This window comes from Vidua chalybeata, chromosome 10 (assembly GCF_026979565.1).
Source record: "Vidua chalybeata isolate OUT-0048 chromosome 10, bVidCha1 merged haplotype, whole genome shotgun sequence".
In the NCBI taxonomy this organism is placed as follows: domain Eukaryota; kingdom Metazoa; phylum Chordata; class Aves; order Passeriformes; family Viduidae; genus Vidua; species Vidua chalybeata.
The window spans coordinates 8698947-8726919 of NC_071539.1; the positions used below are offsets into that span (position 1 = coordinate 8698947).

General features: G+C 57.6%; 1 protein-coding gene across 2 annotated transcripts; it reads left to right on the forward strand.

The window, feature by feature from the left end:
- Positions 1–179: 179 nt before the first annotated feature.
- On the forward strand, positions 180–27967 carry EPHB3 (EPH receptor B3). Of its 2 annotated transcripts, none has more exons than XM_053951607.1 (16): positions 180–262; positions 13644–13708; positions 14119–14791; positions 21916–22071; positions 22222–22557; positions 23342–23466; positions 23610–23778; positions 23873–23978; positions 24344–24441; positions 24607–24729; positions 24827–25074; positions 25317–25532; positions 25625–25774; positions 25869–26062; positions 26229–26384; positions 26695–27967. In XM_053951607.1, the coding sequence occupies exons 2-16, from the start codon at positions 13652–13654 to the stop codon at positions 26801–26803; spliced, it is 2916 nt and encodes a 971-aa protein (XP_053807582.1). In that variant the 5' UTR covers positions 180–262; positions 13644–13651; the 3' UTR covers positions 26804–27967. The 2 variants fall into 2 exon arrangements, with proteins under 2 accessions (XP_053807582.1, XP_053807583.1); XM_053951608.1 differs by having other exon boundaries at positions 24389–24441.
- Positions 27968–27973: the final 6 nt, after the last annotated feature.

Here is a 27973-nt window from a genome sequence, read left to right on the forward strand (position 1 = left end):
GTTGCCAGGGGCGGGGTGATTGGCGGACGGGCCCCGCCCCGCTCGGCTCAGCGGCGGCGGCGGCGGCGGCGGCGCCAGAGCGCGAGCGTGGCGCGGCGGCGAGAGGAGCCGCGCGTGGCGCCGAGCTCGGGACTGCCCGGCGGGGCCGCCCGCACCGCCCCCGCCATGGCCGCGGCCCGCCCGGGGGCCCCCCCGCCGCCGCCGCCGCTGCTCCCCCTTCTGCTGCTCCTGCTGCTCCCCGGTGGCCGCCGCGCTCTGGAGGGTGAGTACCGGGCGGGCGTGCGCGTCCGCTGCACCGGGGCCCGGGCGACCGCTGACGGGTGCACGCATTCTCCGGGATGTCCCAGGCCCGTCGTGGCTCAGTGCGACTCGTCGTCGCGCCGCGGATGCCCGGTTGTACCTGCGGAGAGCTCGCCGCCGCAGCCCCGCTCCCAGCGCTTAGCCGCCCTCAGTAGGTTTCAGAGTCAACGCCCCGTGGAACCGAGCCCGGCGCGGCAGAGCCGCGGCATCCGCGGCCGGCGGCTGCTGGCAGGGAGCGGCGCCTCTTTGGATACTCGGTTCACGTTTCGAGGCTTTTCGCCACGACCGAGAGGGCTGGAAAATTAATATTTCTTTCAGTGGAAGCTCGTGGCGTGCCAGAACTGGTGGGGCCGCGGAAGGAGTGTCCGTGTGCCGTGTCCGGCTCCATCGCTTCCCCGGCAGGGCTCGCCGCGCCCGCTGCCTTAACCCCCGAGGCTCCAGCGTGGGACCTCCGGGGCGAGTGGCCGCGCGTGCCGCATCTACCCCCAACCGGGTCTGCGCTCCGCGGCTCGCCCACCCCCGAACTCCGATGGAGTTGAGAATAGAACGGGGAGTAATTCTCTCCCCCTCGGAGAGTGAACCCAGGTCCGCGGGGCAGCGCCGTTGCACCCGCAGCTTTGAGCGAGGAAGGAGGCTTTTGTCCCCGCTGGGTACCGGGGACTCCCGAGCGGGCAAGCCGGGTCGCACCGGAGAGCAGGAGGAGAAGAGGGCCCGGACGGGTTATTGTCTCGGCACAAAGTGTGCGAGGCTCCAGCCGGAGTGCTGGGGCGGCGGCGTTCCGGTGTCCGGTAACCGAACCCGCTGCCGGAGCGGCGGGAGGGGGCTGGCGAGGAAGGGACGGAAGGGAAGGGAGATCCCCCGGTCGGAGCGGAGCTGTTGGTGCCCCCGCCCGGGCAGGGGGCGGCGGGGGCTGCTCGGAGGCGGTGTCGTGCTTCGGGCTCCCGCTGCCGTCGCCCCGCGTTGCGAGGTTCGGGCCGCGGCGCCGGGGGTGGCCGTGGGCAGGAGCCCTCCCCCGCTGCGGTGGTTGGGGGACGTCTTTCCTCTAGCTTTGGGCTTTGTAGAAAGTTTGGGGGGTGCTTGTTGTCCGCGTTCCTTTTCATCCTTCCTCCGTGCGATTTTTTTCGTTTTTTCTTTGAAAGGAAAAAAAAGTAAAACCCTCGTCCTTTGTACGCTGTAGGAATCAGAGCTGTGGGCCTGCGGGGTCCGTGAGCTCCCGGCTATGCGAGAGCCCCGCGGCAGGAGGGGAAGGGAGAAGCCACCGGCATTCAGCCCTCGCGGGATGGAGGCTCCCGAGCACCCGCCCGGGGATCCCTGCCTTCTGGCGAGGTGCCGGGGAATGAAGTTGTGGGCAGGGAGCCCGGCGGGGCCCCACGCTTGCGGGTAGCCCCCACGCTTGCAGGTAGCCTCTCGCAACCTGCTTCCCATCAGCGGTTTAGGAATTTGGGAAGGATAGCTGGCGTGGGCGCTGGCAGCAGCCGTGTGTATCATGTGGGGACAGTCCCTCCAGCCTCCGGGGAGACGGGAGCCCCAGCCTCTCCCCCACTGCCTCCGGGGATGGAGCAGTGCGAAGAGTCGGATGGAGAGAAAATAAACAGGCCCTGCTGAGGAGTCACCGGGTTTTTTCAGCTTCCCGAATGTGTGGAGGGGTCAGGGGCTGAAGACACCGTCTGAGAGGTCAGGGCCCAGCTGGATGCCAGTCCAGTGGGACCACTTCAGGGCTGGCTGGCAGCTGCCCAGCAGTTTTCACAGTTTTCGGGCTGGCCCAGATTCCTCGTGGGATTTTCTCTTTCTTTTCTTTTTTTTTTTTTTTTCCTTTTTTTTTTTTTTTTTTTTCCTCTTTTTTTAGTTATTTTTTTCCCTTTGCTCTTGTTTAAGCTGGAGGGAAAGTTGCAGCTGGCCTGGAGAGGCTTCTGCCTCTGCAGCTTAGGGAAGCTGCTGCTCTCATCAGGGTCAGCGAGCTCCTGCTCTTCACTACGTTTGGCATTTCTGTCCACGCTCACCGCTGCTTCCTGACGGGGATGGCGCGTTCCAGAGGTTACTGTAAATCTCATGTGCACGTTTGTTTGGATATTTTAGTGCTGATCATAAATCTGGCGTGGCCATAAATCTGTACGCACGTCCTGCAGACAACAGCGGCGAGCAGTCCCCAGACCCGGCCACTTTACCGTCCCCTCCGAGGTGCAAAAGGCTGGGCTTGCGGCTGGTGCCGGGCTGGAAGGGCAGGGGGCTTTGGGGCTGGATGGCGCTCCCCATTCCCAAGGGGATGGCGGGGAGTTGGGTTTCTTTACAAGGCCCCACGGGGGTGGAGGAGAAAAGCCGCGCTCGGCAGCAGCTCAGTGAGGGCTTTGTGCTGCCGAGGAGAAAATGGTTTCTCTCCAGATCCTCTAAGTGCGCTGGGTCTGTTTGAAGTCACAATGTGTTTTTCTTCTCCGGTTCAGCAGTCCCCGGGCCGGCTGCAGAAGGAATGCTCTATCCAGGGGCAACAGCGGATCCTTTCTCCAGCACAGGGGTTTGAGCCGAGAAGTTTGTCCCAGCGGGGCTGTGGGAACAGAGGCCCTGTGGGGAGTGGACATGGAACAGCATGGGGAATGTGCTGCTTTCCAGGCCCTTGCCGACCATCCAGGGCTAAAACCCCAGGCTTCAAAACACCCTGGCCCAAGGGAGCATGGACAGCCACAGACTGGATCTGCCTGTCGCCCTGGGGGTGCGGGTAGACTGGGACAGGGACCTGCTCTCCCAAGGAGCCACTCTCCCAGGCTGTTCCTGTCCTGAGCAGCCTCTCTGGATTCAGGACTCCATTTAAACTTGGCGTTTCCCACGTGCTTCCCCATGAACTCCCATGCAGAAGCACTGTAGTTTGCTGCACGTAGTACTGAGCAGATTTGGGCTCTAGTGAAATAGCCAAACCCCGCAACGCAGCAAGATTTCTAGGGGGGATTTTCTTCACCAGCTCTGCCCAGTGACACCTCCCAGACCCCAGCTGGGTGTCACACAGATTGACCACGATCCTCTCTGCACCGGCAAACCCCTGCTTAATTGACCCCTTTGCTGGAACTGCCAGGTATTTTCTTGGCAGAGAGATTTGCTTTCTGTTTAATTACTTTTCACAGAAATTGCATGTTTCTTGGTGGGGCAATGGGTGAAGTTGGCCCTGCTGTTTTATGGGTGCTTGGGGTAGGGCTGTGAGGGAAAGTGGATTGTGGGGCTCTGCAACACTCGCTGGATTCATTAAATCTCCTGCTCCTCGGTAAAAGCTGCGCTCAAGGAAGCCTTCCCCTCCGTGCTCCCGAGGAGGGGAGGAGAAGGGCTTTCCTTTGTGTCAGGCGGAGCATGCGGAGAGCTGGGGAGAGGGAAAACTTGGAGCACCAGGGTCCGTTTACAGCCCCACATTTCTCCCTCAGTGTACAGCGAGGCTGTGGCTGCCAGGCCATTCCTGCCCAGCCCTTGCAATTGGGAATAGCGGCCTCTGGTTTTTAAGGAATGAACCGAAACTCCTTGTTTTGTTATGATGACTTACTGCAAGAGATATTTGGGGAAACCAGTTTGTTGCATTTTCTTTCCGTGAGCCGTTTGCTGCTGCCACTGGAGCAGAGGAGCTTGGCGTTTAATTAAAACAGCCCCAGCAATCTGAATCACAGACTTGCATGTTTTTAAAATTGTAGCTGTTCCTGTTGTGCTGAGTCAAACTGGTTTGTCGGGATTAAGCGTCTCCGCCTGGGAGCCGCGCTGGGGGAAGGGTGCTGGGGTGGCCCCGGGGTCGGAATCCCCATTCCCAGCTGGTGCAGACCACAGGGTGGGTGTCAGCCTCCCCTGGAGGAGAGCCCTGGGAAAGGGGGACTCTACCCAAGGGCTGCGGTGGAGCTGGTGGTTGCCGTTGCCACAAGCCTCTCAGTGGTTGAAACCATAATGAGCTGCTGTTGTTTCTGGGTCCAGCATGTTCCCATGAAGCATTTAGGGGATGGTGGTGCCCCTCCATGGGCAGGAATCTCCTTGCAGAGCCAGGCAGAGCCCGATGCCCCAGGGGATGGGCTGCCATTTTGAAGGCCAGGCAGCCTGTTGCAGTGACACTCCCACCCGACTGGGACCGTCCCATTTGAAGTCATGTTTTGGTTTTTTTATTGCATTTTTGTTGTTGCTCCAAACCCAGCCCTGTGCTCTGGCTGGGCAGTGCTGGCAGTAGGGCATGGGCTGTTCCCTCGCAGAGCTGAGCCTCAAGTGGGAGCCATTTTGTAGGGAAGGCAGGTGGGCATCCTGCCTGTAAAGGGACAGGCTTGGCACTGTTGGTAAAGCCTCATCCTCCTGCGCTTGGGGACCCTTATCACCCACCCTCAGCATCGCCACAGAGGAGTCATGGAGCTGAGCTTGAGAGTGGGGCAACGTCCCCTTTCTGCAGGGCCATGTCCCTTTCCCACAGTGCCACCACCCCCAGGGGGGTTGCATTCCCTGCCCCGGTGCCCACTTTTTCCTCAGCACAGCTCAGCCCTCCAGCCTGTGCTTCCTGAGTTGGGAGGTAGCAAGCCCAGTGCTGTGTTCGCATGGCCGCCCTGCTGAAGAGGAACGGGAGCCATCTTGAGAAGAGGCTGGAGCACGGCAGGGCCAAGCACCGGCCCCATGGCCGCTCTCCATGCATGTGCCAGTGTGTGCTGGCTGAGGGTCCCAGGCTGGGACAAGGGGGAGGATTTTGCTGGGGGGCTCTCTTTATTTTATTTTTGCCCATTGCTAAGCCCTGCTGCACTGCGGGGCCTGGCGTTTCTCATGCATGTGGCAGAAGCTGTTGACAAACACCTGTTTCTCAGCCCCCTCCCCAGGAATGCCCGGGGGCCCTGCGGGGGCTGCAGTGCCGCAGGGGTGGGCAGCAGGGATGTCCCCTACCAGGGGAGCCCTCCCCCAGGATTCTCCTGCCCAGCAGCAGCTGCGGGGGGATTTGAGCCTCCCTGTTCCTCTGTGAGGTGTGGCTGTTGCAGAGGGCTGCCGAAATCCATCCCTGTCCCAGGGAAGGGACACTGCTGTCCCCATGTCCCCTGCACCCAGTCCTGCATCTCTCGAGTGCTCGGTGCCTGCCCAGCAAGGGCTGGGGTGCAAGGGGACCCCGCAGGGACAGGGGGCACGCACACGCGGCGTGCTATCCAAGGCCTTTTTTTATTAATGAGAAAAATGTGCAGGGCTTGAACGATCGCCAGGAACAGATTTATTCTAGTTCCCCAGAAATTAAACCGAAATGAAGGAGCGAGTCAGCCCGGCCCGGCACCCCCTCCTGACTCTGTGCTTGTTTTAACTTTGGAAGAATCTGACTTTGGGGGTGGGGGAGGTGGAGGAGGGAGGGGGGGGCAGTATTTGGGTTTAAGCAGTTCCAGATGGGCTTGGTGCTCTCGGAGAGCTGAGGAAGTGAGCAGAGAGCAGCGCAGAGATTTGGGTAACTGCCCCAGGCAGTAGAGAGGAGGGAGATCTTGGCAGAAACTCCCACTCTGCACTGCCGGGATGGGATGGAGCTTGGCAGCCAAGCTACCCGTCTGTGGGGCGAGCCTTTGGATGTGCACAGAGTAACCTTTTTTGGGGAAGGGGTGGTTGTTTTTCTTCTTTTAAATATCATTACTCTTTCTCTGGGCAGTTTCCAAAAGTACAACCTGGAAAAAAATGGAGCTGGAGGGAGAGAGGGGCCTTTTGGATCTCAGCCTGACGCAAACAGTTGCCCTGCGGAGGCAGGTCTGCAGTACCGACTGCCTTTCCTTCCGTCCCCTGGGGGACTTCGGGGCTTCTTCATCCACCTGTACCAGCCCAGCTCAGCTTGGTGGCCCTGTGGGGACACCTGCCCCATGAAACCATGGCCACAGGGCAGTGGGGTCACAGAGAGAGGTGGCAGGAGTGTCCCCATCATAACATGTCCTGGAAACAAGGGTGGCTTTGCAGGCTGATTTGCTGCCTATGTCCTAGTCAATGGCATTTATGGCTCGAACAGGTCTGGCATCTCCTGATCAGATGAGTTATTTCTGTGGCAGCAGAGGACGGCGGCATGGCCATTCCTGCTGGGGACGGCGACCTATAAATCTGTCCTGCCTGCTGGCCCTAGAGCTCCTGCCTGCCTGACACAGCTGGTCACATTGTCCGTATGGCAGAGAGCTGCAGCGGGCAGCCCCTTTTCCCCTGTGCCAGGCAGGGACATTCCTGTCCCAAGTGGGCAGTCTGGCAGCAGGCAAGGATGAGAGGCTGTCTGTGGGATCTGTCCGTTCCCCTTTGCACACAGCCTGGCACAGCAAAACCATCTTTTCCCCCTGGACAAGCTGAAGCAGCAAGTACCGGGGCACATCCACCACGTGGGCAGGGATGGCAGCTCTTCCTTGGCCAAGCTGACCCTGGCGTAGCACAATGGGCTCTGACATCCGAAATCCCCGTGGTATTAATAGAACAGTAATTGCAGTGCAGGGCTGGGCTCAGGCAGCTGGCTCCCATGCTTTCCCAGTGTCGGTACAGCCTTTCTGCAGGACCAGGGCCTGGCAGCGGGACCTGGCAGGCTTTGGGCAGTGGGCTGCACGTGTCCTTGGCGTGCAGCTGGAGGGCGGAAGCTGCTGTCCTGCAAAAGTCCGAGGCTCCAGGTGCTGTGCTTTAGAAGGGGGTGCACACAGTATGATGCTGGTGAGTGCTAGAGCCCAGCTTGCCATGGCTCTGCTCATAAAACGGCAGAAATCTGCCCTTCCCGCCTTCATCCAGTGCGTGACCAGGCAGAAAGGAGCACCCATCCCTCCCTGCATCCCAGCCTCTGCCACTTGATCTGCCTTTTGCAGAGCTGGCACCTGTCCTCTCTCACATGCTTCAGTCTGTCTTGCAGCCATCAGGAAACAGCTCCTGGTGAGGAGCACGTGGCCGGAAAACCCTCTTCAGCCAGTTAGCGGATGGTGGGTTGCGACAGGGCAGGATGGAGGGAGCATTCCTGTCTCCCTCCACCCAGGCAGCTCCCAGTCATCTGGGATCTGGATCTGGCCAATGCAGAAGGTGCAGGACATTGGTATCGGATGGGGAGGACTGTGAGAGAGATGCAGTAGGCCAGTGGCTCAGAGCCATGGGATCATCTCCTGGCTTGAGGTTAATACCCCAGTGTAGGTGTGGGATTGGGAAATGAAGGATGCATCCTTGGAGCATCGTTGGAATTGGAGTTTTGGGCTCTGCTGTGAGCTTACCATGGTTCTGGCAGGGCTGGAACTGGCAGTGATGAATGATCAGGACTGGCAGTGCTGCCCACACCTGGCTGGGCTCTCCGGACAGGGACTGCCTGGCTTAGTGTGTGCATGTGCCCTGTGTGTGCAGAGGGGCCTTAATCTCAGTTTGGGCCTCTGGGCCCTGCCATAATGCAGAAATAATGAGTCTATTATTAAGTGCCCACAGTACTTCTTCACTCTGGTGGCTCGCCTCCAGCAGCAGGCAGAACCTGCCCCGCTTGAAGTGGATGTGTCATCATTTGCCTCAGCAAATCTGATCCCCTTTGATGATGGGCCAAACGCCCTTGGCATGAAGGGCCACAGCTGTGATACAGGCCCCTTTTTTTCTTTCTTCCCCTCCTCTCTTCCCTTTGTTCCCACTTCATTGACAAGTCGCTGGCTTGCCTTGGACCTGGGACAAGTGGACGTTGGTGGGCATGTGCGGTCAGAGCCCCTGTGCCCCCCTGGAGAGGGATGGGGTGGGGGACCAGCTCCCATGGCAGCCTCGCGTCTTCCCCCTCGGCACTGGGGAGCAGCAGGCGCCCTGCTTGTCATAAGGACAGGTTCCCAGCGTGGGCGGTGATAGGGAGTGCTCCAGCCCTTCCCTTGGGCTGAACCGCACTGCCTGGCCTGCCCGGCCTGACAGTCGGGGAGGGCAAGGGTGGGACCAGCACAGCCCCCTGGCCTTGCGCTGGGCACTAGGGTAGACAGGTGTGCGGGGGGTCCCCGGAAGAGATGGGATTCCTGAGGGAGGATGAGGGCATGTGAGTTGTATGGCATGCTGGCAGTGCTGCCAACCCCATCCCTGCAGAGAGAACTAGCAAATAGTGCCTGCCAGAACCTTCCCCAGGCTCACAAACCCCATGCCTGGCACCTCCACCATGGGTACCCCCTGACCACCAAGGGTGCCTGCTGATTCCCTGCCTGATGCCTCCCACGCTGGCTGCAGCCTTCCTCCCTGCTCTCCTGGCTCTTGACTGCATCAGCAAGAGCCTCTCCTCCCTGCAGTGCAGCTCCAGCACAAGGGGCTGCCAAGTGCCGAAACCTCCCAGCACGCCACCTCCTGTGCTCCAGAGCTGCTGTCTGTGGTGTGCTCCATCCCTGGAGCACGTGGGCTGAGCGGGATGGGAGAGCTTCCTAAATGCAGGCAGCATGTGGAGTCCCCTAGCCTTGGAGCAGGGACATCCCCTGCCTGGGAGGAGGATGGCTACAGGGTTTAGCTGGGGTCAGAGGGGGAAGAAACCTCCTGGAGGAGGAGGAGGAGGGATCTGGGTGAGCCACATGCTTCAAGAAAACATGTTGCAGGGTCTCCCAGACCTGATGCGCTCACAGGGCGCTCCTGTGGCTCAGCTTTTGTGTACGGAACGCTTGTCAGCGGGAAAAGTGCAACCTCAGGTTCTCTCCCACAGGCAGCTCTTTGTTCCCAGATAAAGGACCTTACACCAAAGGCCCTTTGTGCCGCTGCTCAGAACAGTGCTGGGATTAATTGTACCGATAGGTGCTTGAATGGGGAGCACACAAGGCCACTCACTCCTGGTGTAATTATCTTCAAAACTGAGAAAGAAATTAAAATATGCAGAGATGCCCCTTTTGGTGGCTTTTTGAATAGCAGGCAGTCTCCAAGATTAAAACTGCATCTCTAAACAAGCTAGCTTTCCTTCCAGAGGAGAAAAACATGGCAGTGAGGGGAAGAGGCACCTAGTGCCACCGTTAGCAGCCACCATGGTGGAATCCAAGCCATGTCTTGGGGCAAGTGGCCCAGCCGTTGATAGTGTCTGCAGGAACTCAGTGTGGGGCAAGTGGCCACATAAGGCTGGTCCGGGCCGCTTGCCCCGTGTTGAGCTCCTGCAGACATGGTGCCATGGTGTGCATAGCTCACAGAGAGCATGGGCACGTTGCAGAACAGGTTCCTCTGTTTGCAGCAAGGCTGCGTGGGTGTCTTTACTAACTCTTCTCCCTTGCCTTCTTCCAGGATGCACTGGACTTGCATGAGCTGCCTTCTCCTCATCTCCTCCTCTCCAAAGAGCTGGCATCCTCTATTGCCAGTGTATCCTGATAAAAGCCATCAGTCCACATATTCAAAGGGGAGAGCGTTCAAAGTGGAGCTTATTGGTGGAGACGAGTGAGTTTTCCCCAGTGGCTTCATCTTGAAAGAATTTTGATATTTCCCCCCCTTTTCTGGCTCAGCCATCGCTGCTGCGCGCGTCTGCCGCTCAACAGCGCGAGACGGGCTCTCTGGGCCTCTTAAGGGGGGAGTTCAAACGTTTTCGCTGGCCTCAGACCATGCATGCTGCATTCCTGAGCCTCAGCACCGGGAGAAAGAGGTCCCCGGCTCCAGATGGGTCCTTGCCAGGGCTTCAAACACCTAGTGAACTGCTGGGACTCTGTGGAGGTGATGGGAGGGCTGCTGGTAGGGGACTGCTCATCTCTGCAGCTCAGGGTGTGCTTGGGAGGAGACATGCAGGACAGGGAGGAGGCAGCCAGAATGATGCTCACAGCCCTGTCCAAGGAGTAAGAATCTTTCCCTGTCCTGGAATCCCATTCTGCCATGGAACTTCTGCTTCTATGTGGACTCAAGCCTGGCCAGCTGCACTTGCTGAGCATAGTGAGGCTCCTGCTCCATGCCTTGATTTTGCCCAGCTGAAGGTAAGGAGAGGACAACTCCCAGCACTGCAGACAATGATAAAGCAAGCCTTAGGGTGACTTCCCCAAGCTGGCAAAATTGGGAGCCAATTTCCCGTTGACTAATGGGACCAGGCTCTTGCTGTGGTGTGCGGGATTGAAGTGGCTTTGACTCACTGTTCAGCCAGCCCTGACGCCGTTCACGTCCCTCCTCAGCACCTGCAAACCTGAACCGCGCCGGGAAATCACCAGTGACACCTCTCAACCCCCCTCTGGCACCATGGGCCAGAGGAAGAGAGCAGCTGCTTGATGCTGAATCACTGAAGCCCTATGCTTGGGCTCCCCAATCCTGGACACTCTCACATGCCCTTTCATGGGGGGCCAGTGCTTGGTGTGCCCCAGAGTTTTTGGGAGAGGTCCAGGTTCAGGGCCAGGACATGGTGAGAGCTCTGCAGCACCTTTAAAGGCTGAGCAGCTACTGCAACTCAGCTCAGCATGTGCCACCAGCCCCTGGACCACGCAGCACAGAAGCCCATAGGGCCTTCCACCTATGACCTTCACAATGGCAGGTTGCAAGGGTCTGGGAGGCTCCACTGACCGCACCTGGGTCACTCCCATGGCTGCAGGAAACCCCCTCTGCCCTTTGTGCTCACTCAGCCTGTTTGCTTTAGCTGAGTTGCTCAGTGAATTATTTTTTATTATTATTATTTCCCCTCTCCACTCTCTCTGTGTGGTTTACGTGGCTCTCACACCAACAGCCGACTTGGCTCTGTCAATTTTTTCTCTCCTCTGCTGGTCAGATGGCAGATGCTGCCAAATTAGGATGCAGGCAGCAAACCTCCTGTCCAAGCTGAGGTTCTGCCCACAGCTGACACTCAAGGGGAAGGATGCTGCCAGCGGGGACAACTGCCATGGCAAGGGCTTCCTAATGGGGCCTGCTGCTGTGCAGGAGAGTTCCCACATTCCCTGGACAGGTTTGGGAAGCAAACACCCACCATGGTCTGGTCAGTCCTTGCTATGCTGTGGCTTGCCACAGCATCCTTGTGTCACTCTATTTGCGGGCACACCCTGCCACCCAGATCCCCATCTCCCCAGCCTGACTCACTGCCACAGCCGTTCATCCATCAGCAGCCCCAGCCCTGAGAACACAGGGCATCCCTTCCCTGCTTCTCCCGCAGAAACACCCCCCAGCTGGCCCTGCCAGCAGCAGGGCCCTGCACTGGCTGGACCCACAGAGTCTGTGCACTGGGAGTTGGCAGCCCCGCACTGTGAGCACTGAGCACACGCTTGGCTCTGCTCACCGCCAGCACGGCGTGTCTGCACCCTCAGCACCACTGTGCCCTTATTAGGGCAGCCAGCGCCGGGCCTGTCCCTCGCAGAGGTGTGGGCAGCCCCCTTCTGGAACCTGCTCCCCCATCATCTGGCACTGCCCACCCGCCCTGGCAGCCACCGCGTGCAAGGGTCTGGGAAGCACAGCAGCATCTCCAGTGGTCTTGTGGTCATGCAGAGCTGCACTTGGGATCCTGCCAGGGTTCCCTGATGGTGTGGGAAATGGGAAGGGAAAGAGATGGCGGCTTGCTGTGTCCTCTGGGCAGGTAGTGCCTTGGGACCGAGTAGAGGCTGCCTTATGGGTGCACAGACCCATTCTGCCCATCCTGTGTCTTGCCCCTCCTGCATTACCTGCTTGACAGAAGGCCTCTTCCTTCTCTCCCTCTGTTTTTGCCAGATGCCCATAGTTTGTGTTCTTGAGAAACAGCAAATAACCCCTGCCCAGTAACCATCTCTGTGCCAGAGTCTGACGTAGATGCTGCCCTGCTGCACCTCTACCAATGGGGAGCTAGCACCACGAAAGGTTTTCTTCCCTCTGTCCTCAGTGCCATGCCCACTGCTAGTGCCACCAGGCCACAATGGAGGGTGTTTGTGTTTGCTCTGGGCCAACAGCCTGGGTGAGAAGCAAGCTCACTGGCCCAGCTGGGAACCTGGCAAGCCACAAGGCAGGTCAGAGCGCCCACGTGTCCCCAAACGTGCTTGTTTATCTCTGCTGCGGTGGCACCCACAGCCTGTGCTCCTAGCCTGCCTGTGGGTGCTGGCCTGGGAGCTGCTGGCGGGTCTTGCTGGGGTGGGAGCGGGAAGAAGGTGTTTACCTCCAGTTGGGCTTCATCCGAAACCCTGCGATGCGTGAATGCTTCCTTCCTCCTCCACACTTCCTCCCTGCCTAGGTCAGCCTGGGGTTTTCCTGGGGTTGAAGGAAAGAAGCTGAAACTGCCTCTTGCTGTTGGGCTGAGCCATGGTGCTGGCACAACTGAGCTGCCCTGGCACATCCTTGTGCCCCAGCCGGCGAGAGTGAGCAGTTCCCAGCCTGCTGCTGGGTCTAGGAGAGCCATGGCTCCCTGCCCTTCGTCTTGAGCCCGGGTGGGCTGAGAAGTGCATGGATGGATGGGCAGCCCTTGGGGAGCTGCACGCGGTTTTGGATGGGGCCATACTTGTGGCTGGGGAGGGGGATGCCCTCATCAGGGACATGTTTTGGCCCTGGTCCTGGGTCCTGCTTGGAGCAGGCAGTAGAGCCCCTCCTGAGCACACCAGGGTCTCCAGGCATTTGCACCCCCTTTCCACCAAACCCCCTCTAGGCAAAAGAAGGTCCAGAGGACCCAAGGGTGCTGGGGTGCCTGCTCCCTTCCAAACAGCCTAAGGGCCATCCCTGGAGGAGAGCTCACAGGGCCAGCAGTTCACAGAGGGGCCATTGGCCCCTGAGCACGTCAGTGTGTCCTCATCCTTGTGTTTCACTCCTGGTTTTTGCGCGTGGTGCTCGCGCGGAGCCACGCGGCTCTGCCTGGGATTAGCGACAGCTGCCTGCAATTGCAGCTCTTCCCAGACAAGCGTCTCGCTCCCCCAAGGCTGGGGCTGGGGCTGTTTGGGGAATGCTGCCGGGGTGGTTTGTCTTGTAGTCTGCTCCAGGAATGTTGGCCAGACGGTCAAATTCTTCTCCCCTCTTGTAAAATGAGTGATGTGGGGCGTCTCTGGGAGAGCAGCCTGCCAGTCCCTCCTCCTCTGGATAAACCTGCCTGGCCCGCACCACCCTGTCATGGGAACAGGCCCTTTCAACCCCAGCCACATGAAATACGCACCCTGCCAAAGCAGAGGGGGAGGGTGCAGACAGGGGTGCCCTGTCTTCCTCCTTTGGCACCCCTGCACTGCCTGGGGGACACGTTTGGCTGTGCTAGTGGCTGGGGATGGCAGCTTGTCCCCATCTCCCCCTTGCCACCTGGCCAGCTCCTCGTCCTGCCGCTTGCCTCCTCCAGCACAGCTCTCCAGGGACGCCTCGCTCTTCCTGTTCTCTTGACAAGAGAAGAAAAATCTGGAGTCTGTCTGCACCGCTCCCCCCTCCTCCCACCACGTCTCACCCCCCAAGTTGCTGTTTTCCACAGAAATGTCAGGCTCAGCTCTCCTCTCCCCCACTCCTCCTGTTTTTTTTCCCCTCTAATCTTGGCCTTCATCTCAAATTAATTCTTTCTCTCCTTCCTTTCTCTCCAGAGACCCTGATGGACACAAAGTGGGTGACCTCTGAGTTGGCATGGACAACTCATCCGGAGACAGGGGTAAGTTTGGAACCAGCCCTGGTCCTGACCTCCAAAGGGCAGAGCTGGCCCTGGCCCCAGCCCCATGAGAATCAAGGGCAGAGCTGGCCCAGGCCCCATGGGAATCATGATTGCTTACCAGTGCCTTTGTGAAGCTGGCTGCATCTTTCTCCTTTACTCCTGTGCATATCCTCACCTTGTGAAACCATCTCCTCTTGACTCCGTGCCAGTGGAGTGGGAGTGTCATGGTCCCTGGCCTGGGTTGTTCTCAGTCAATTTGATGACCAGGAGGGTTGTGACGGGTGAAGGTGTAGCTGCTGCTCTTCCCTGTTGACTGTTGCCTGTTCCCCCCACACCCTGTGCCATTCACAATGTGTCTGCGGCACTGATGTCCTTGGCTGGGGATCTAACCCTTTTCCTCTCAATCACAGTGGGAAGAAGTCAGTGGTTATGACGAGGCCATGAACCCTATCCGCACGTACCAGGTGTGCAACGTACGGGAGGCCAACCAGAACAACTGGCTTCGTACCAAATTCATCCAGCGCCAGGATGTCCAGCGCGTCTATGTGGAGCTGAAGTTCACTGTACGGGACTGCAACAGCATCCCCAACATCCCTGGCTCCTGCAAAGAGACCTTCAACCTCTTCTATTATGAGTCGGATACGGATTCTGCCTCTGCAAACAGCCCTTTCTGGATGGAGAACCCCTATATCAAAGTGGATACAATTGCCCCAGATGAGAGCTTCTCCAAGCTGGAGTCTGGCCGTGTGAACACCAAGGTGCGCAGCTTTGGCCCTCTCTCCAAGAATGGTTTTTACCTTGCCTTCCAAGATCTGGGAGCCTGCATGTCCCTCATCTCCGTCCGGGCTTTCTACAAGAAGTGCTCCAACACCATTGCTGGCTTTGCTATCTTCCCGGAGACTTTAACGGGGGCCGAGCCCACTTCCCTGGTCATCGCACCGGGCACCTGCATCCCCAACGCAGTGGAGGTGTCTGTGCCCCTAAAGCTGTACTGCAACGGTGACGGCGAGTGGATGGTACCCGTGGGAGCATGTACATGTGCTGCTGGATATGAGCCCACCATGAAGGATACCCAGTGCCAAGGTATGTGCATGGCAAGGTGATCATGGCTTTTGTCCCCATGGGTGCATTGATGTGAAGGAGGTGGTTTTGCGTTGAGCTCGGTCTGGTTTTGGAGGCTTTTCTCTGATGAGGGAGCAGGGTGATATCTCAGAGGACTGGTCTGCCGTTTGACTCCAAAGCCTTTAAAACCTTTGTGGTCTGGACTCGTGCAGTGTCTGCTGGGACACACTGGTGAGCAACCACCAATGCTACCCTCTGTGGAATGCATCTCCTTGCATGGAGCTGCAGCTCAAGGCATGGTCCTCAGCAGGGATCCAGCACATTTAAGCCCTTGAGCATTACCAAAATCTCTATCTTATCGCTGCTGCCATATCCAGCATCTTCTCTCTCTCCCTCCTGCAGTGCTTGTGGCTGGGGCAAGTGATTGTTCTTGGCAAGTGTGATTTCATGCTGCTTGTGCGGAGGCCTGTTCAGAAGCCCTGGTGGTGAGCAGGGCTCCCCTGTGGGAGAAGCCATGCTGATGCATGCTCCCCTACAAGTGCTAAAAGCTTGCAGCAGGGATGGTAGGGATCAGCAGGGGATCTGAAGCTCCTTGTTCTTGCTGGAAGGGAAAGAAACATATCCTGCACATGGAGATGTTGGCGATGGAGAGCCACCCTAGCAGCAGGATAGCTCTGTGTGGGTCCTGCATGCTTTCCCACGATAACTTTGGTGTTGCTGTTTAACCCCAGTTCGGGTGTGTTGGTAAGGAAAAATCTGTCTGGATGAATATTGCATTCCCTTGGGGTGATTTTTTTTTTCTTGTGAGCTGTCTCTGGCAGAGAGGACCCTGCCCTGGGGTGGCTGGGGTTTGGGGCAGAAAGGTTGCTGTTCCCCTTGGCTGCTGGCATCGTACAGGGAGTGGGATGCTGGTGGGGCCCCCAGCACTGGATGCCTTGTGCTCGCCGATGACGGGATGCTTGGCGCCGGCCCTTTGCTCTTGGCAGGAGCCGTGTGATTTGGGATGGCCTGTGACGTGGGGCTCAGGCCAGGCTGGCCTCCCCATTGGCTTTGGGAGCAGTGTAGCTGACAGGCATGCTGCTGTGGCTAGTTAGGGAGAGGTCAGTCTCCACAGGGCCGCAGCTCTGCTGAGGATCCAGAGCCTCCAGCACCATCAGTGCCAGCACAGCTCTGACTTCAGTGCCACAGCCCCCTGCATCAGTCTTGTGAGCAGCCAATCTGGCTCCTCCTGAGCAGGTGGACACCAGTGCCAGGCATCCATCCGCACTTTAAACTGCACCGAGGTCCATGCTCCTGGGTAGCTGCTTTCCATCTTGCTTGGACTGGGAGATCTTAGACTATACACAATGTTTGCTCTTTCCCAGCAGAGAGTGGGGGTTTGGGCACAAGGTGACAGTTTCCAGCCAGTACCGGGGATGTGCTGAGAGGGGGCATCCCAAGGTAGGACAGAGCTCCTCAGATTAGGCTCAGGAGCCTGGGGCAAGGTCCCGTCTCCACATCCCCAGGCTGGAGAGATCCCCATGTGGCAGCTTTCCCAGCGCCTTTGATTTCCCACCAAGCCCCAGCTTCTGCTGCAGCAGGCAGGGAAGCCACGCTGGGCCATGGGCACGTCTCCATCCGGCAGCCTGCCTTCTCGCTGGGCAGAAGCGGCGGTGTCCTCACGTTTCTCTGGGAAAGTTGCACTGCGCTTGTAGGATCAGATTTTCCGCCATATGATCATGTGTTTTAAGTGGAAACAGCTGAAGAAGGGCTGGGAGAAGCCGGAGCTGCAGCTCCTTTTCTCCTCTTGGCTGGATGTTCCCTTACCCCATTTCCACAGTCCAGCACCGCCAAGAAGTCTCCAAGCTCGTGTCATGGGCAGCAGTGTGGATGCAGCCCCCCAAAGCTGGGGTTTCATCGCTCCTGCCCCAGGGAGCTCACAGGGCTTCACCATGCAGGCGAGCAGTGCTCCCAGCGTGCCAGATGGCATTTTAATAAATAACAATACCCAGTTACTGCTTAGATGGGATAAGCCCTGTTGTAAATCTCCCCCTTTTCCCAGACTTTCAGTGGCCTTTGAAGACCTCCTCCTCCTCCTCCTCCTCTTTATCTCCATCCAAGCCAAGATTAGAGCTCACATTCAAACCTGTTACAATGCAGCTTGTATCCCAGTCCCTCGGGAGCAGAGGGCTCATCCTGCCCGACTGAAGACAGTTTCTTTGGCATGCTTTGTAAGGCGATACGCCAGGCTGGTACCTGGCTCTCTACTCTTGAGTTGCCACAGCATTGATTTGGCATCTCATTCTGAGCCTCATTATCTTTATTTAATTAGCACATGGCCCTTCTGGGGGTTGTGCCGCTTCCCACACACTCCCTACCATGCAGAGCTGCAGAGGCAGCTCTTGGAGGACAAGGAGGAGCTGCTGGCCGGGGAGGGGAGCAAAGGCTCCCGAATGCCTCCATGGGCTGGGGTGCACTGCACTCGTACCCTACGCCTGCAGCCCCTGGGGTTTAGCTCTTCCCCCAGCCCCATCCCTTCTCCTTTTGGTTTGGAGGCATCCAAACAGTTCAGGGGATTTGGTGTCAAGGGGCTCCCCAAAAATGCTCCTGAACATATGCTCCGTGATGGATTTGTTGGGATTTGCACCCCTTGTGTTGCTGGCTTCACACAAAGACAGAAATGCTTCTGTGCCAGAGTGAGCAGTGAGCCCCCTCCTTGCACATCCCCTGTGCTTGAGAGGAGGACCACAGAGGAGGTCTGGAGGACCCAGAGCCTGCACACCACTTGGGAGGGGAACTGAGTCTGTGTGGTGCAGTCCATGGATACCCAAGCCATAGGAGCACTGGAGGTGATAGTGTCCAGCATGACACTACACCTTCCTGAGACCCATTTCTCAGTCTTCTTGATGTTTCTTTCTCGTGGCACCAGGCACTGAACATTTGGGCACAATCAGTAGGTGAGTGCTGGTCAAGCTGGGGCCAAAATCAGAATTTTTGCAAAAATAAATTTCCCTTGCAATCAGTGACTAATGAAAACATCACCCTGAATTAAATAAAAAAAAAATTGCCAAGCAAGCATTGCACTTGCCAACTGTTTGCAGCTTTGCATTGCAACATGGGCTTGCTGCATGAAACCCAGGAAGTGAAACTGCCTGGGATTAATTGCCTGGGATTCCAGATCAAAGGCAGCAGCAGGGAAGGCAGGGAGAGCTGCCGGTTTACAGCCAGGCAGCTCCACAATGGGTTACTTGTAACACAGTCGAGGAAATCTGCCCCTGCTGTCCTGCCTGTGACCCACTGTGACTCAAGAGGCAGCTTTGCTTATTGAATTTTTTTTTTCATTTCTTAAAAAAAAAAAAAGAAAAAATTGTTTTCCTGCCTGTTCCTTGGATGGCACTTCAAACCCCCAAAGGCTCTTTCCCTTCTCTCCCTTCAGATTTACTCCATTCACTTTTGGACTGCGCTAGTGTGAAATATTTTCACCCAAAGGGTGATTATTTTACTTTTTTTTAAATAACTGCCTTTTAAGAGAGACTCAAAAACAGAGTTACCGCCTCGGCTGTAGCCAGGCTGCTGCTTCCACAGCTCTGCTCCATCTGCAGCCACTTACGACAGCGAGAAGGGAGCGAGCTGTGCAGGTTCATAAAGCACAGATCGTCCCGAACAAACCTGACTGCTGCCTCTAAAGAAATTACAGGGTTGATGGGCAAAGGGATATGATCAGTTTAATTTATCTAGGCTCAGGCGAGGCATCCTGCTTCAGTCCTACAGGGAGAGAAATAGCTGGAAGGATGCTGGAATATTGTAGTGTGAATGGGAAGCAGTCAAAACATGAAACATGGTAGTTTGGGGCTGGTTTTTCCCAATGTGTCATGGCTATCCCTGCCTTCCCCAGGGGAGGGGACCCCAGAGTTTTGGAGATTTGCGCATGGTTCATTGCTGCTTGCCTGCATCCCATGCAATAATGGAGGCTGCCTACGGGATGAGTCACTGCTCTCTGCTGCTGCCAGAAGGGTTTTATTTCAGTGTTTTTTTCAGCTCCCTTCCTTGAACTTTATTCACCACGGTGGGGATTGTATTTGGGAGTAGTACCCTCCTCTTCCCTCAGCTCTGTGCTGCAGCTTTTCGAGACAGGATCAGGCCCTGGAGGTGGGTGGCTGATGAAAATCCTGGAGGGGCTGGCAGAAGCAGCCGGACAGCCGCGTTTGCCATGCCGGGTGTGCGATGCCCCGTAGGGGGTGCAGGGGCAGCTTTACAGCAGGGCTCTGTTACTGTCCTGCTCCCTCCCACGCCCCACACAAATCCCCTCTGTGGCTGATGTCTGCTGTCAGGCCAGACTGCCTCTCCCTCCCATCAAACCAGCGGCTCCTCTTCAGACCGGGGAGCTCCGCTTCGGTTCCCTGACCTGTTATCCTGTGGCTGTCACTGACTGTCATGTTCTCCCCAGAAGTGACCGCAACACAGCACCAGGAGATGTGATCTGTGTGCAGAGGTTCAGAGTTGTTATTTTATTTGAGGACACTTCAGCAGGAAAAGTGCTTATGCAAAGCTCTCGGCAGGGAGAGGGGAGCCTGGCTTCCCAGCTCCGGCTGGAGTCACGTTCCCACTCCAGAGCTCCCAGGCTCGTTCCGCAGCGTGCCGGCCAAGACAGTGGTTGTTGTACAGGCAGTTTCTTGCAGAGAAGAGATGACACAGCGGCTTATCCACCAGGGACCTGGGATCAGCTTTCAGCTTGGTTACAGCCTTCAAATGTGGCGGCTGAGAGCTGTCATGCTGCCACCGAGGTCTTTATGCTCTGATTTATTAAGCAGTGTTGGAAATTTACACACTGGAGTGCATCTGGGCCTCGATCCCTCTGCTGCTCTTCCCCTTTTTAACAGGACTGGTTCATGGCTCACCCCCCTCCTGCCAGGATGGCATGAGGATGCAAAGAAAAGGCCTTTGTCCCTTGTACCTGCACTGGGCACTACTTAGAGGTGGCGGAGAGCTGCTGAAGGACAGCTCTGCCTGTCCCTTCCTTCTGTGTCTGGGAGGCCACTATCACCTCCATGCCCATAACCCACTGGGCACCGGCTGGCACTTCATATGCAGGAGACCAAGTGCCCTCATCCCTCCTGCATCCTCTGCAAGCACCTGGCTGCCCTTGGCTGCCATGCCATGCTTGGGCTGTCAGCTTCACACAAGCTCAGGTTGCTCCAGCTTCACGCTCCCTCCAACAAGCCTGTTCAGGGGCTTTTGTCCCTGATGGATCTGGGCTCCTCTCCATAATCAAAGCATGTTTGGCAGCTTTCTGAGCCCAGAGCGTTCCTGTCCAAGAGGTTTCAGTCATCTCTCATTCCTCAACGATCTGGTTCCTTATGTGCGAATCTGCATCCACCCAGTCTGAACCGCCCGGACTCCAGCCGGGGTGCGTCTGCCTCACCTCTGGGCCTCTGTTGTCCACATAAAGACACATTTTCTGGTGGCCTGGTTGTCTCAGGCTGGGGAGACAGAAGCCCTGGACCTGCTGGCTTCCCATTGCTTGCCAAGGAGCAGATCTGTGCACTGCTTTGCCTTCCAGCCTGCACAGTTGGGACGGGCAAAGCTTCCATGTCCAAAGGGAAGGCCCAGAGGCTGGGTGAACTCAGGTCAAGGAGCTGGAGTTAGTTGAGCCATGTAGTCGGTCCTGTTTTGACTAAAGAGTCTCACTGCTGGAAGGCTCGCGCCCTGGGAGCAGGAAGCAGCTCCTGACACCCATTCAGGCAGAGGGGCTGGAGAGCAGGCAGTTGTCTCTGCAAGGGCTGCTCTCATGTCCCCCTGGCCAGCAGCACTGCACAGGAGCGGGGCTTCTCTCTTGGGGTTGCTGCTGCTGGGTGCCTGGACAAACCAGGGACCGAGGGCAGCACCTGGAGCTGTGTGCAGGCCCCTGCGGGGCCGGCCTGGCAGCGTGTGACTCACAGCACTCCACGCCCCACGTGGGGCTGCAACCAGCCGGAAAACTTCCACAGAGGGTGTCGGGAGATGCCTCATAGCAGGAAACTTCCACTTGCCACAGCCTGGTGAAGCACCAGGAAACCTCCTCCTGTTTTCAGGATGATGTGTGACAGGCGTGGGAGGGTTATATGCCCTCAGAGCTTCCCTAACGTGGTGGAGCAAGGAGGACGTGCCCTCCTTTGGGGCCATCAGTGCTGATGCTGTCCCAGCTGTGGCAAACAGGGTGATGCTGAAGCAGAGCCGGCGCCAGTGGGTCTCTCACCTCATCCGGCTGCAAACACAGAACAGAGAATTTGCTTCCTTGGGCAGCAATGTGATAAACTGGGCTATTTTGAGGTGTGGGTCAGGTTCCCGAGGCCACTCTGCTCCTCGGCTCAAGTGCTGTTAAGCCGTTCACGTGCCCCTCATTACAAATAAACACCTTGGGGTGCCAATCGGGCTGTATCCCAGGACTCGTGGCTCCTTGAAGGACCCTGATCGGAAGCGGAGGAGGGAGGTGGCAGTGATGCTGAAGCAGCTCTTCAGCCAAGGACCTGCAGGAATGTTTTCATCTTGCTCAGCGCTCCACTTGAGCCGACCTCGTGAGGTGCTGCCGCCCCGGGACTGAGAAGTGGCTCAAGAGCCTGAGGCGGAAGGTTTGGGGCTGAGTGGCTGATTTGGGGCGGTGGAGGCCTCTCACAGGGGCTGCAGCAGACAGGGCTGCAGAGGAGTTCTTTCCTTCCCAGCTGTATTCCCCCAGAGGATAGACCTGGCAGTGTGAGGATTGCCAGGCCTGGAAACCAGCATGGCCTTCCTCCATGGAAGGGAGCATGGTAAGACCCTTGGGAAGGGCAGTGAAGAAACAAAACTGAGGAATGGCACTCTGGATGGACCTGCTTTGTACCCCCATACTGCTGGTGGTGACCAACTCTTCCCACCTCAGATTACCTCAGACCTGCTACTGGAGCATTTCCTGGCAGAGCTGTGCCTGAGCCATCTGGTGCTTCCAGCAGCCCACTCTTCTCACTCTTCCAAGCCATGAGTCCCTGGGCATGGCTGATGGCAGTGGAAAGGCGTGTAGGAGGCCTGAGGTCTTCAAGCCACTGATCAAAGAATTGGCAGGGCAGCAAGGAAGAGTCTGCCCAGCTGTGGTGGGAGCAGTGAGTGTTTTCTGGGTTCACTTTATAACTCGGATCTGTTTTTCTTTCCTCCAGCATGCGGCCCAGGAACCTTCAAATCTAAGCAGGGGGAAGGTCCCTGCTCCCCCTGCCCTCCCAACAGCCGGACCACCTCTGGAGCAGCAATGGTCTGCACTTGTCGAAACGGCTTTTTCCGGGCAGACACGGACCCCGCAGACAGCGCCTGCACCAGTGAGTCCTGCTCCGGGCAAGGAGGGGAGGCAAGGGAAGCTGTGGAGGTGATGGGGGGGTCTGTGTCTGGCATGGGGGTATGTGTTCACCCATGCCAGGGGTGAGCTGGACATGAAGACACCCACTCCTGCCCCTCACATTTCCCTGCAGGTGTCCCCTCAGCCCCGCGCAACGTCATCTCCAATGTGAACGAGACATCGCTGGTGCTGGAGTGGAGCGAGCCGCAGGACACAGGCGGGCGGGATGACCTGCTCTACAACGTCATCTGCAAGAAGTGCAGCGTGGAGCGGCGCCTGTGCACCCGCTGCGACGACAACGTGGAGTTCGTGCCGCGCCAGCTCGGCCTCACTGAGCGACGCATCTACATCAGCAACCTGATGGCCCACACCCAGTACACTTTCGAGATCCAGGCTGTGAACGGCATCTCCAACAAGAGTCCCTACCCTCCCCATTTTGCCTCTGTCAACATCACCACCAACCAGGCAGGTCAGTGGAGCCACCAGGGAGCAGGGGCTGTATCTCCTCCACAGAGTGGAGCAGAGCAGAGACTTCTTTCTGACAGCCTGGGAGGCTGCAGTCCTTCGTGGTGCCGCCTAACTGGCTCTCTGAGCCTGCATCTAATCCCCTGGGTAAACTCTTCTCTCTGTTTAAAGCATGTCCCTAGAGGAGATGAGATCAGAACACATGCAAGTGGAGAAGACTAGGGCTGGCAGATGCTCCAGAGAGCTCTGGATCTTCTAGACCTACCCCAGAGATGCTGGCCTGCTGCGAGGGGAGGAGGAAGGAAATGAGATTTCTCTCCTGTGTGCCTGGGAAGGCTCAGCACCAGCCCAAGCCTTTGCAGGCAGCCAAGTGCTTTGCCATTCCCTCCTTCCTCCCGCTCTGGCCCCGCTCCAGCGTGCTGGTAATCTCCAGCCACTGCGCACTGATCTGATTTCACGGGTCTTGCTGCTGGGGTGGAGCACAGAGCTTCTGGCAAATGGAGGAGGGGAGGGAGCCCCAGTCTGGGTTGGCAAGGCCCTTCCCCAGACCAGTCTGCAGCTAGGCATGGGGTGAAACATGACTTCAGTGCTATTTCTGAGGCTCCCCTTGGTGCTGAGATCACACCTGCTTATGGAGACTTGGGGAAGGCCAGTCTCAAAGCTTTTCCATGCCTTTCCACCAAGATTATCCAAGCAGGTCACAGGCAGAGCATTCCCTACACTGTGTGAGATGGTGGAGGGGGAAACCTGGTGCAGGTGGCTCATTCCTTCCCTGCCCTCCTTCCTAGCCCCATCTGCCGTACCGACGATGCACCTGCACAGTAGCACCGGGAACAGCATGACGCTGTCATGGACTCCCCCAGAGAGACCCAATGGCATCATTCTAGACTACGAGATCAAGTACTCAGAAAAGGTAAAGTAGGGCTCCTCCAGCCCTTCTAGTTGGCCATCAGCACCTTGGCATAGGAGGTCCCTGCAAACCTGGCACCTGGGGGATGTGGGAGCCAGCAAATGGAGGTTGGCTTCACAGAGGTGACACCCACATCTCCCCTACAGCAAGGCCAGAGCGATGGCATCGCCAACACAGTGACCAGCCAGAAGAACTCGGTGCGGCTGGACGGGCTGAAGGCCAATGCTCGGTACATGGTGCAGGTCCGGGCACGCACTGTGGCAGGATACGGCCGCTACAGCCTCCCCACGGAGTTCCAGACAACTGCGGAGGGCGGTAGGTGCCAGCACTGGGCTGCCTCCATCGCCCAGCCCTCCCATGCATGCTCCTTTCCCAGCTTGACTTCGATTCCTGCCTCTCTTTCCATCAGGTTCCACCAGCAAGACTTTCCAGGAGCTGCCTTTGATCGTGGGTTCGGCCACTGCAGGGCTGGTGTTCGTCATCGTGGTGGTGGTGATTGCTATCGTCTGCTTCAGGTACTGGCTTTTCAGGGAAGAGGGCTTCAAATCTGGGTTTGGGGGTTGCTCATGTTTGCCACAGAGCTTTCCCCTTCACCTGTGGGCAGAGCTCTGGCAGCTCCAGTCACAGAGTGAAGGACTGGACTAGCCACACGTGGGTCCCAGAGCAGAGGTCCTGTGGGAGGACTGTGCCTCTGCTTCCCCAGCACGAGCTGGGCTCTGCCCATGCTCCTGCCATGCACTCAGCACAACTAGGCCATCTCCTCCCATCGCACCTCGGGTGGAGGGATGGTCTGCACACAGGCTGCCGGAGGGAAGGCTCTCTGCAGAGGCTGTCTGTGCTGCGATTTGGAAGTTGGCAGTGAATGTCTTTGCCCCATCAGGAAAGGGATGGTTACTGAACACCTCCTCTCGTCTCCTTTGGGCAGGAAGCAGCGCAACAACACCGACCCTGAGTACACAGAGAAGCTGCAGCAATATGGTGAGTGTGAGAGCCCCCAAATGGACTCTGGCTGCCCTCTCGTAATTCCTGTCCCATGCAAAGGGGCAGCCTTTTCTAACAGGGGGTGGGCTGACAGCCAGCCAAATGGCTTGACATCTGTCACCCTTGCTGCGTCCCTCCTGGTGATGGCTTCTGCCCTTACAGTTACCCCTGGGATGAAGGTGTACATTGACCCTTTCACCTACGAGGACCCAAACGAAGCTGTCCGGGAATTTGCCAAAGAGATTGACATCTCCTGTGTGAAAATTGAGGAGGTCATTGGAGCAGGCAAGTCCTGGGGCTGGGCACAGCACGTTCTGAGACTGCTGCCTCTCACCCTGTCCTATGGCTCATCGTGCTGCTGCCCTCTCTCCTTCCACTACAGGGGAGTTCGGTGAGGTGTGCCGTGGGCGCCTGAAGCTGCCTGGCCGCCGCGAGATCTTCGTGGCCATCAAGACACTGAAGGTGGGCTACACGGAGCGGCAGCGGCGGGACTTCCTGAGTGAGGCCAGCATCATGGGCCAGTTCGACCACCCCAACATCATCCACCTGGAGGGGGTGGTGACCAAGAGCCGCCCCGTCATGATCATCACGGAATTCATGGAGAACTGTGCGCTTGACTCCTTCCTCCGGGTGAGCATCCATCCCATTCTGCCCTGGGCTAGGGGCTGCAGTGCATGACGGGCAGCAGGTCTGAGCCCGTCTCCATCTCTCTACATTGTCATGCTGGTGTCCCCAGGGTTAAGGTCTTCACAGACAACATGAGTGGGAGAAGAGGGGTGGCTCTAGGGAGGAGGATGGTGATGGTAGCACATTGGGATCCTTCCTCTATCTGTTCAGGGTGTTGCAAACCCCTCTGATCTCTCCTCTGGCAGTTGAATGATGGGCAGTTCACAGTCATCCAGCTGGTGGGAATGATGCGAGGCATCGCCGCTGGCATGAAGTACCTTTCAGAGATGAACTACGTGCATCGGGATCTGGCTGCCCGCAACATCCTGGTCAACAGCAACTTGGTCTGCAAAGTGTCTGACTTCGGGCTCTCTCGCTTTCTGGAGGATGACCCAGCTGACCCCACCTACACCAGCTCCCTGGTACGGGACACTCACAAGGGATCTACTGATCTGGGGGTGGGGGGAAGACACCTCAGGTATGCACTAAATCATAGAGCTGTGTATCTGTGCAGGGAGGCAAGATCCCAATCAGATGGACAGCTCCTGAGGCCATCGCCTACCGCAAATTCACTTCAGCCAGCGACGTGTGGAGCTACGGCATTGTCATGTGGGAAGTGATGTCCTACGGGGAGCGACCTTACTGGGACATGTCCAACCAGGATGTAAGTGCTCTCTGGGGAGTAGGGAACTGGGAGCTGTAGGCTGCCTGTGGGAGCCCAGGCGGCTCACAACCTGCCTCTGCCTATCTTTCTGCAGGTGATCAATGCCGTGGAGCAGGATTACCGCCTGCCACCCCCCATGGACTGCCCCACTGCACTGCACCAGTTGATGCTGGACTGCTGGGTGCGGGACCGCAACCTGAGGCCCAAATTTGCACAGATTGTCAACACGCTGGACAAGCTCATCCGCAATGCTGCCAGTCTGAAGGTCATCGCCAGCGTCCAGTCTGGGTCAGTGACATCCTTTGTTTCCAGACAGCACTTAGCCCAGTTCCAGGGAACACTGGAGCAACTGGGAACAGAGCTGTGGGAGGGCGGGGATAAGAAATATCCCTTGCTTCCAGTTACACCTCTCCATGCCCTGCTCCTTGTGACCTGTGGCTCTCTTGCCCTTTAGCATCTCCCAACCGCTCTTGGACCGCACTGTCCCGGATTACACCACCTTCACCACCGTGGGAGACTGGCTGGATGCCATCAAAATGGGACGGTACAAGGAGAACTTCGTCAATGCTGGCTTTGCCTCCTTTGATCTGGTGGCACAGATGACTGCGGAGTAAGTCCCTGCTTGGAGGGGAGGAGGGAGAAAACTGGGACTGGGGCTGCTGCACACTGTCCCTTGCCTATCTGACAGCCATCTCCTCCCACCTGGGTCCTGGTGGGCTGAATTAAGGACGGAGATTCAGTATCCAATCCCAAGGGACTTCAGGTTTAGGATTCAGCATCCAGTCTGCTCTGGTGTTAGAAGGAGCACTGGAGTTTGGCAGAGGGCTGTAATGAATGATAGGTCCCTTGCCCCAGTGGGGCAGGGCCACACATTGATGTTGCTGGTAGCTGGGGGCTAAGTTGTCACCTTTTCCTTGCAGGGACCTGCTGAGGATAGGGGTGACACTAGCAGGGCACCAGAAGAAGATCCTGAGCAGCATTCAGGACATGAGGCTGCAGATGAACCAGACGCTCCCAGTGCAGGTTTGACCACAGGGGACTCTGCATTGGAACGGACCAAGGGAACCTGCCAAAAAGGTTCAGTTTGCGGTGCAGCCCAGCTTCCTGTTTTCCCCTCCACATGGCGCTCCTCTGCCTCGGACGGTCGCCTGGGACGGGATGGGACAGGACGCCCTTCCCTGGATCGAAGGCACTCATGCTGAGGGAGCCCAGCTTTTCATCCCTTGTCCTGGAATGGCGAGGCAGCAACACATCTTCATATTGAAGATGGATTATGGGACAGAGATGGCACATCCCACTTCCCACCCTGTCTTGGTGCTCATCGGTTTGAAGAGTTGTTCTGCTTCTTGGATTTCTTTTCACCCTGTTTTCCCCCCAATCCTCACTTCCCTCACCTCCCTGAGGCCACAGACTGTTGACCCGTCCGCCGAGTCTGTCAGACATGTCCGAAGCCTTCCCTAACTCTGTTCCCTACATGGAAGCAGCTGGGGGAGGCCAAGCCAGCGACAGGGCTGGGGCCACCAGCCCCAGACAATCACTCCTCTCCAGCCCTGGCAAGCCCTCCACCCAAGGGTCTGCACTGGAACATGTCCGAAGGGAAGGCTTCGCTCCCTTTTTTGGCTTTGCACGCCAGAACCCAAACCCGATTTACTATGCAGGGAGTTAGGCAAAAAAAAAAAAAAAAAAGAAAAGAAAAAAGAAAAAAAAAAAAGATATATTAAAAAAAGATAAGAGGGAGCAGAAAGGGGAGGGAGGGGGACCAGGTGCCCGGCTCCTCATCTCTTACCCTCTTGGTTCTCCTGGCCGGCTCTGGACTGCAGAGCGAGGCCATCAGCACGTTTGCACAGGGACCCTCCGCCCCCGGACCGACGGCAGCCGCGCTCCCCCCGAGGGGCCGGAGAGCGGGGCTGGGGCGGGGGCTGCGCCGGGGGCCACGGCTCCCCCAGCCTCCTCTTTTATGCAGAAGGAGCAGGTGCCGCCGGCGCGGCTGCCCGCTCCTGACACACGCTGTGATTGCTGCCAAAAGACTCACTCACCTTTCCCTGAGGATTCACTGCAGCCCGGTTCCTCCGAGCCGAGGGAGAGACTCCCAGCGTGCCTGAGTGTGCGTGAGTGTGTGCATGCGTGCGTGGGTGTGTGCTGGCCGCAGGACTGTGGGAGGCAATGGGCAGAATAAAGGCAATAAGAATTTTACCCGAG

Excerpts from the sequence above, each read along its gene's own strand:
- EPHB3 (XM_053951607.1), top strand. The coding sequence starts at position 13,652 with ATGGACACAAAGTGGGTGACCTCTGAGTTGGCATGGACAACTCATCCG. Across the intron at positions 25,075-25,316 it reads CGCTTGACTCCTTCCTCCGG|TTGAATGATGGGCAGTTCAC; the intron begins GTGAGCATCCAT and ends CTCCTCTGGCAG. Across the intron at positions 25,775-25,868 it reads GGGACATGTCCAACCAGGAT|GTGATCAATGCCGTGGAGCA; the intron begins GTAAGTGCTCTC and ends ATCTTTCTGCAG.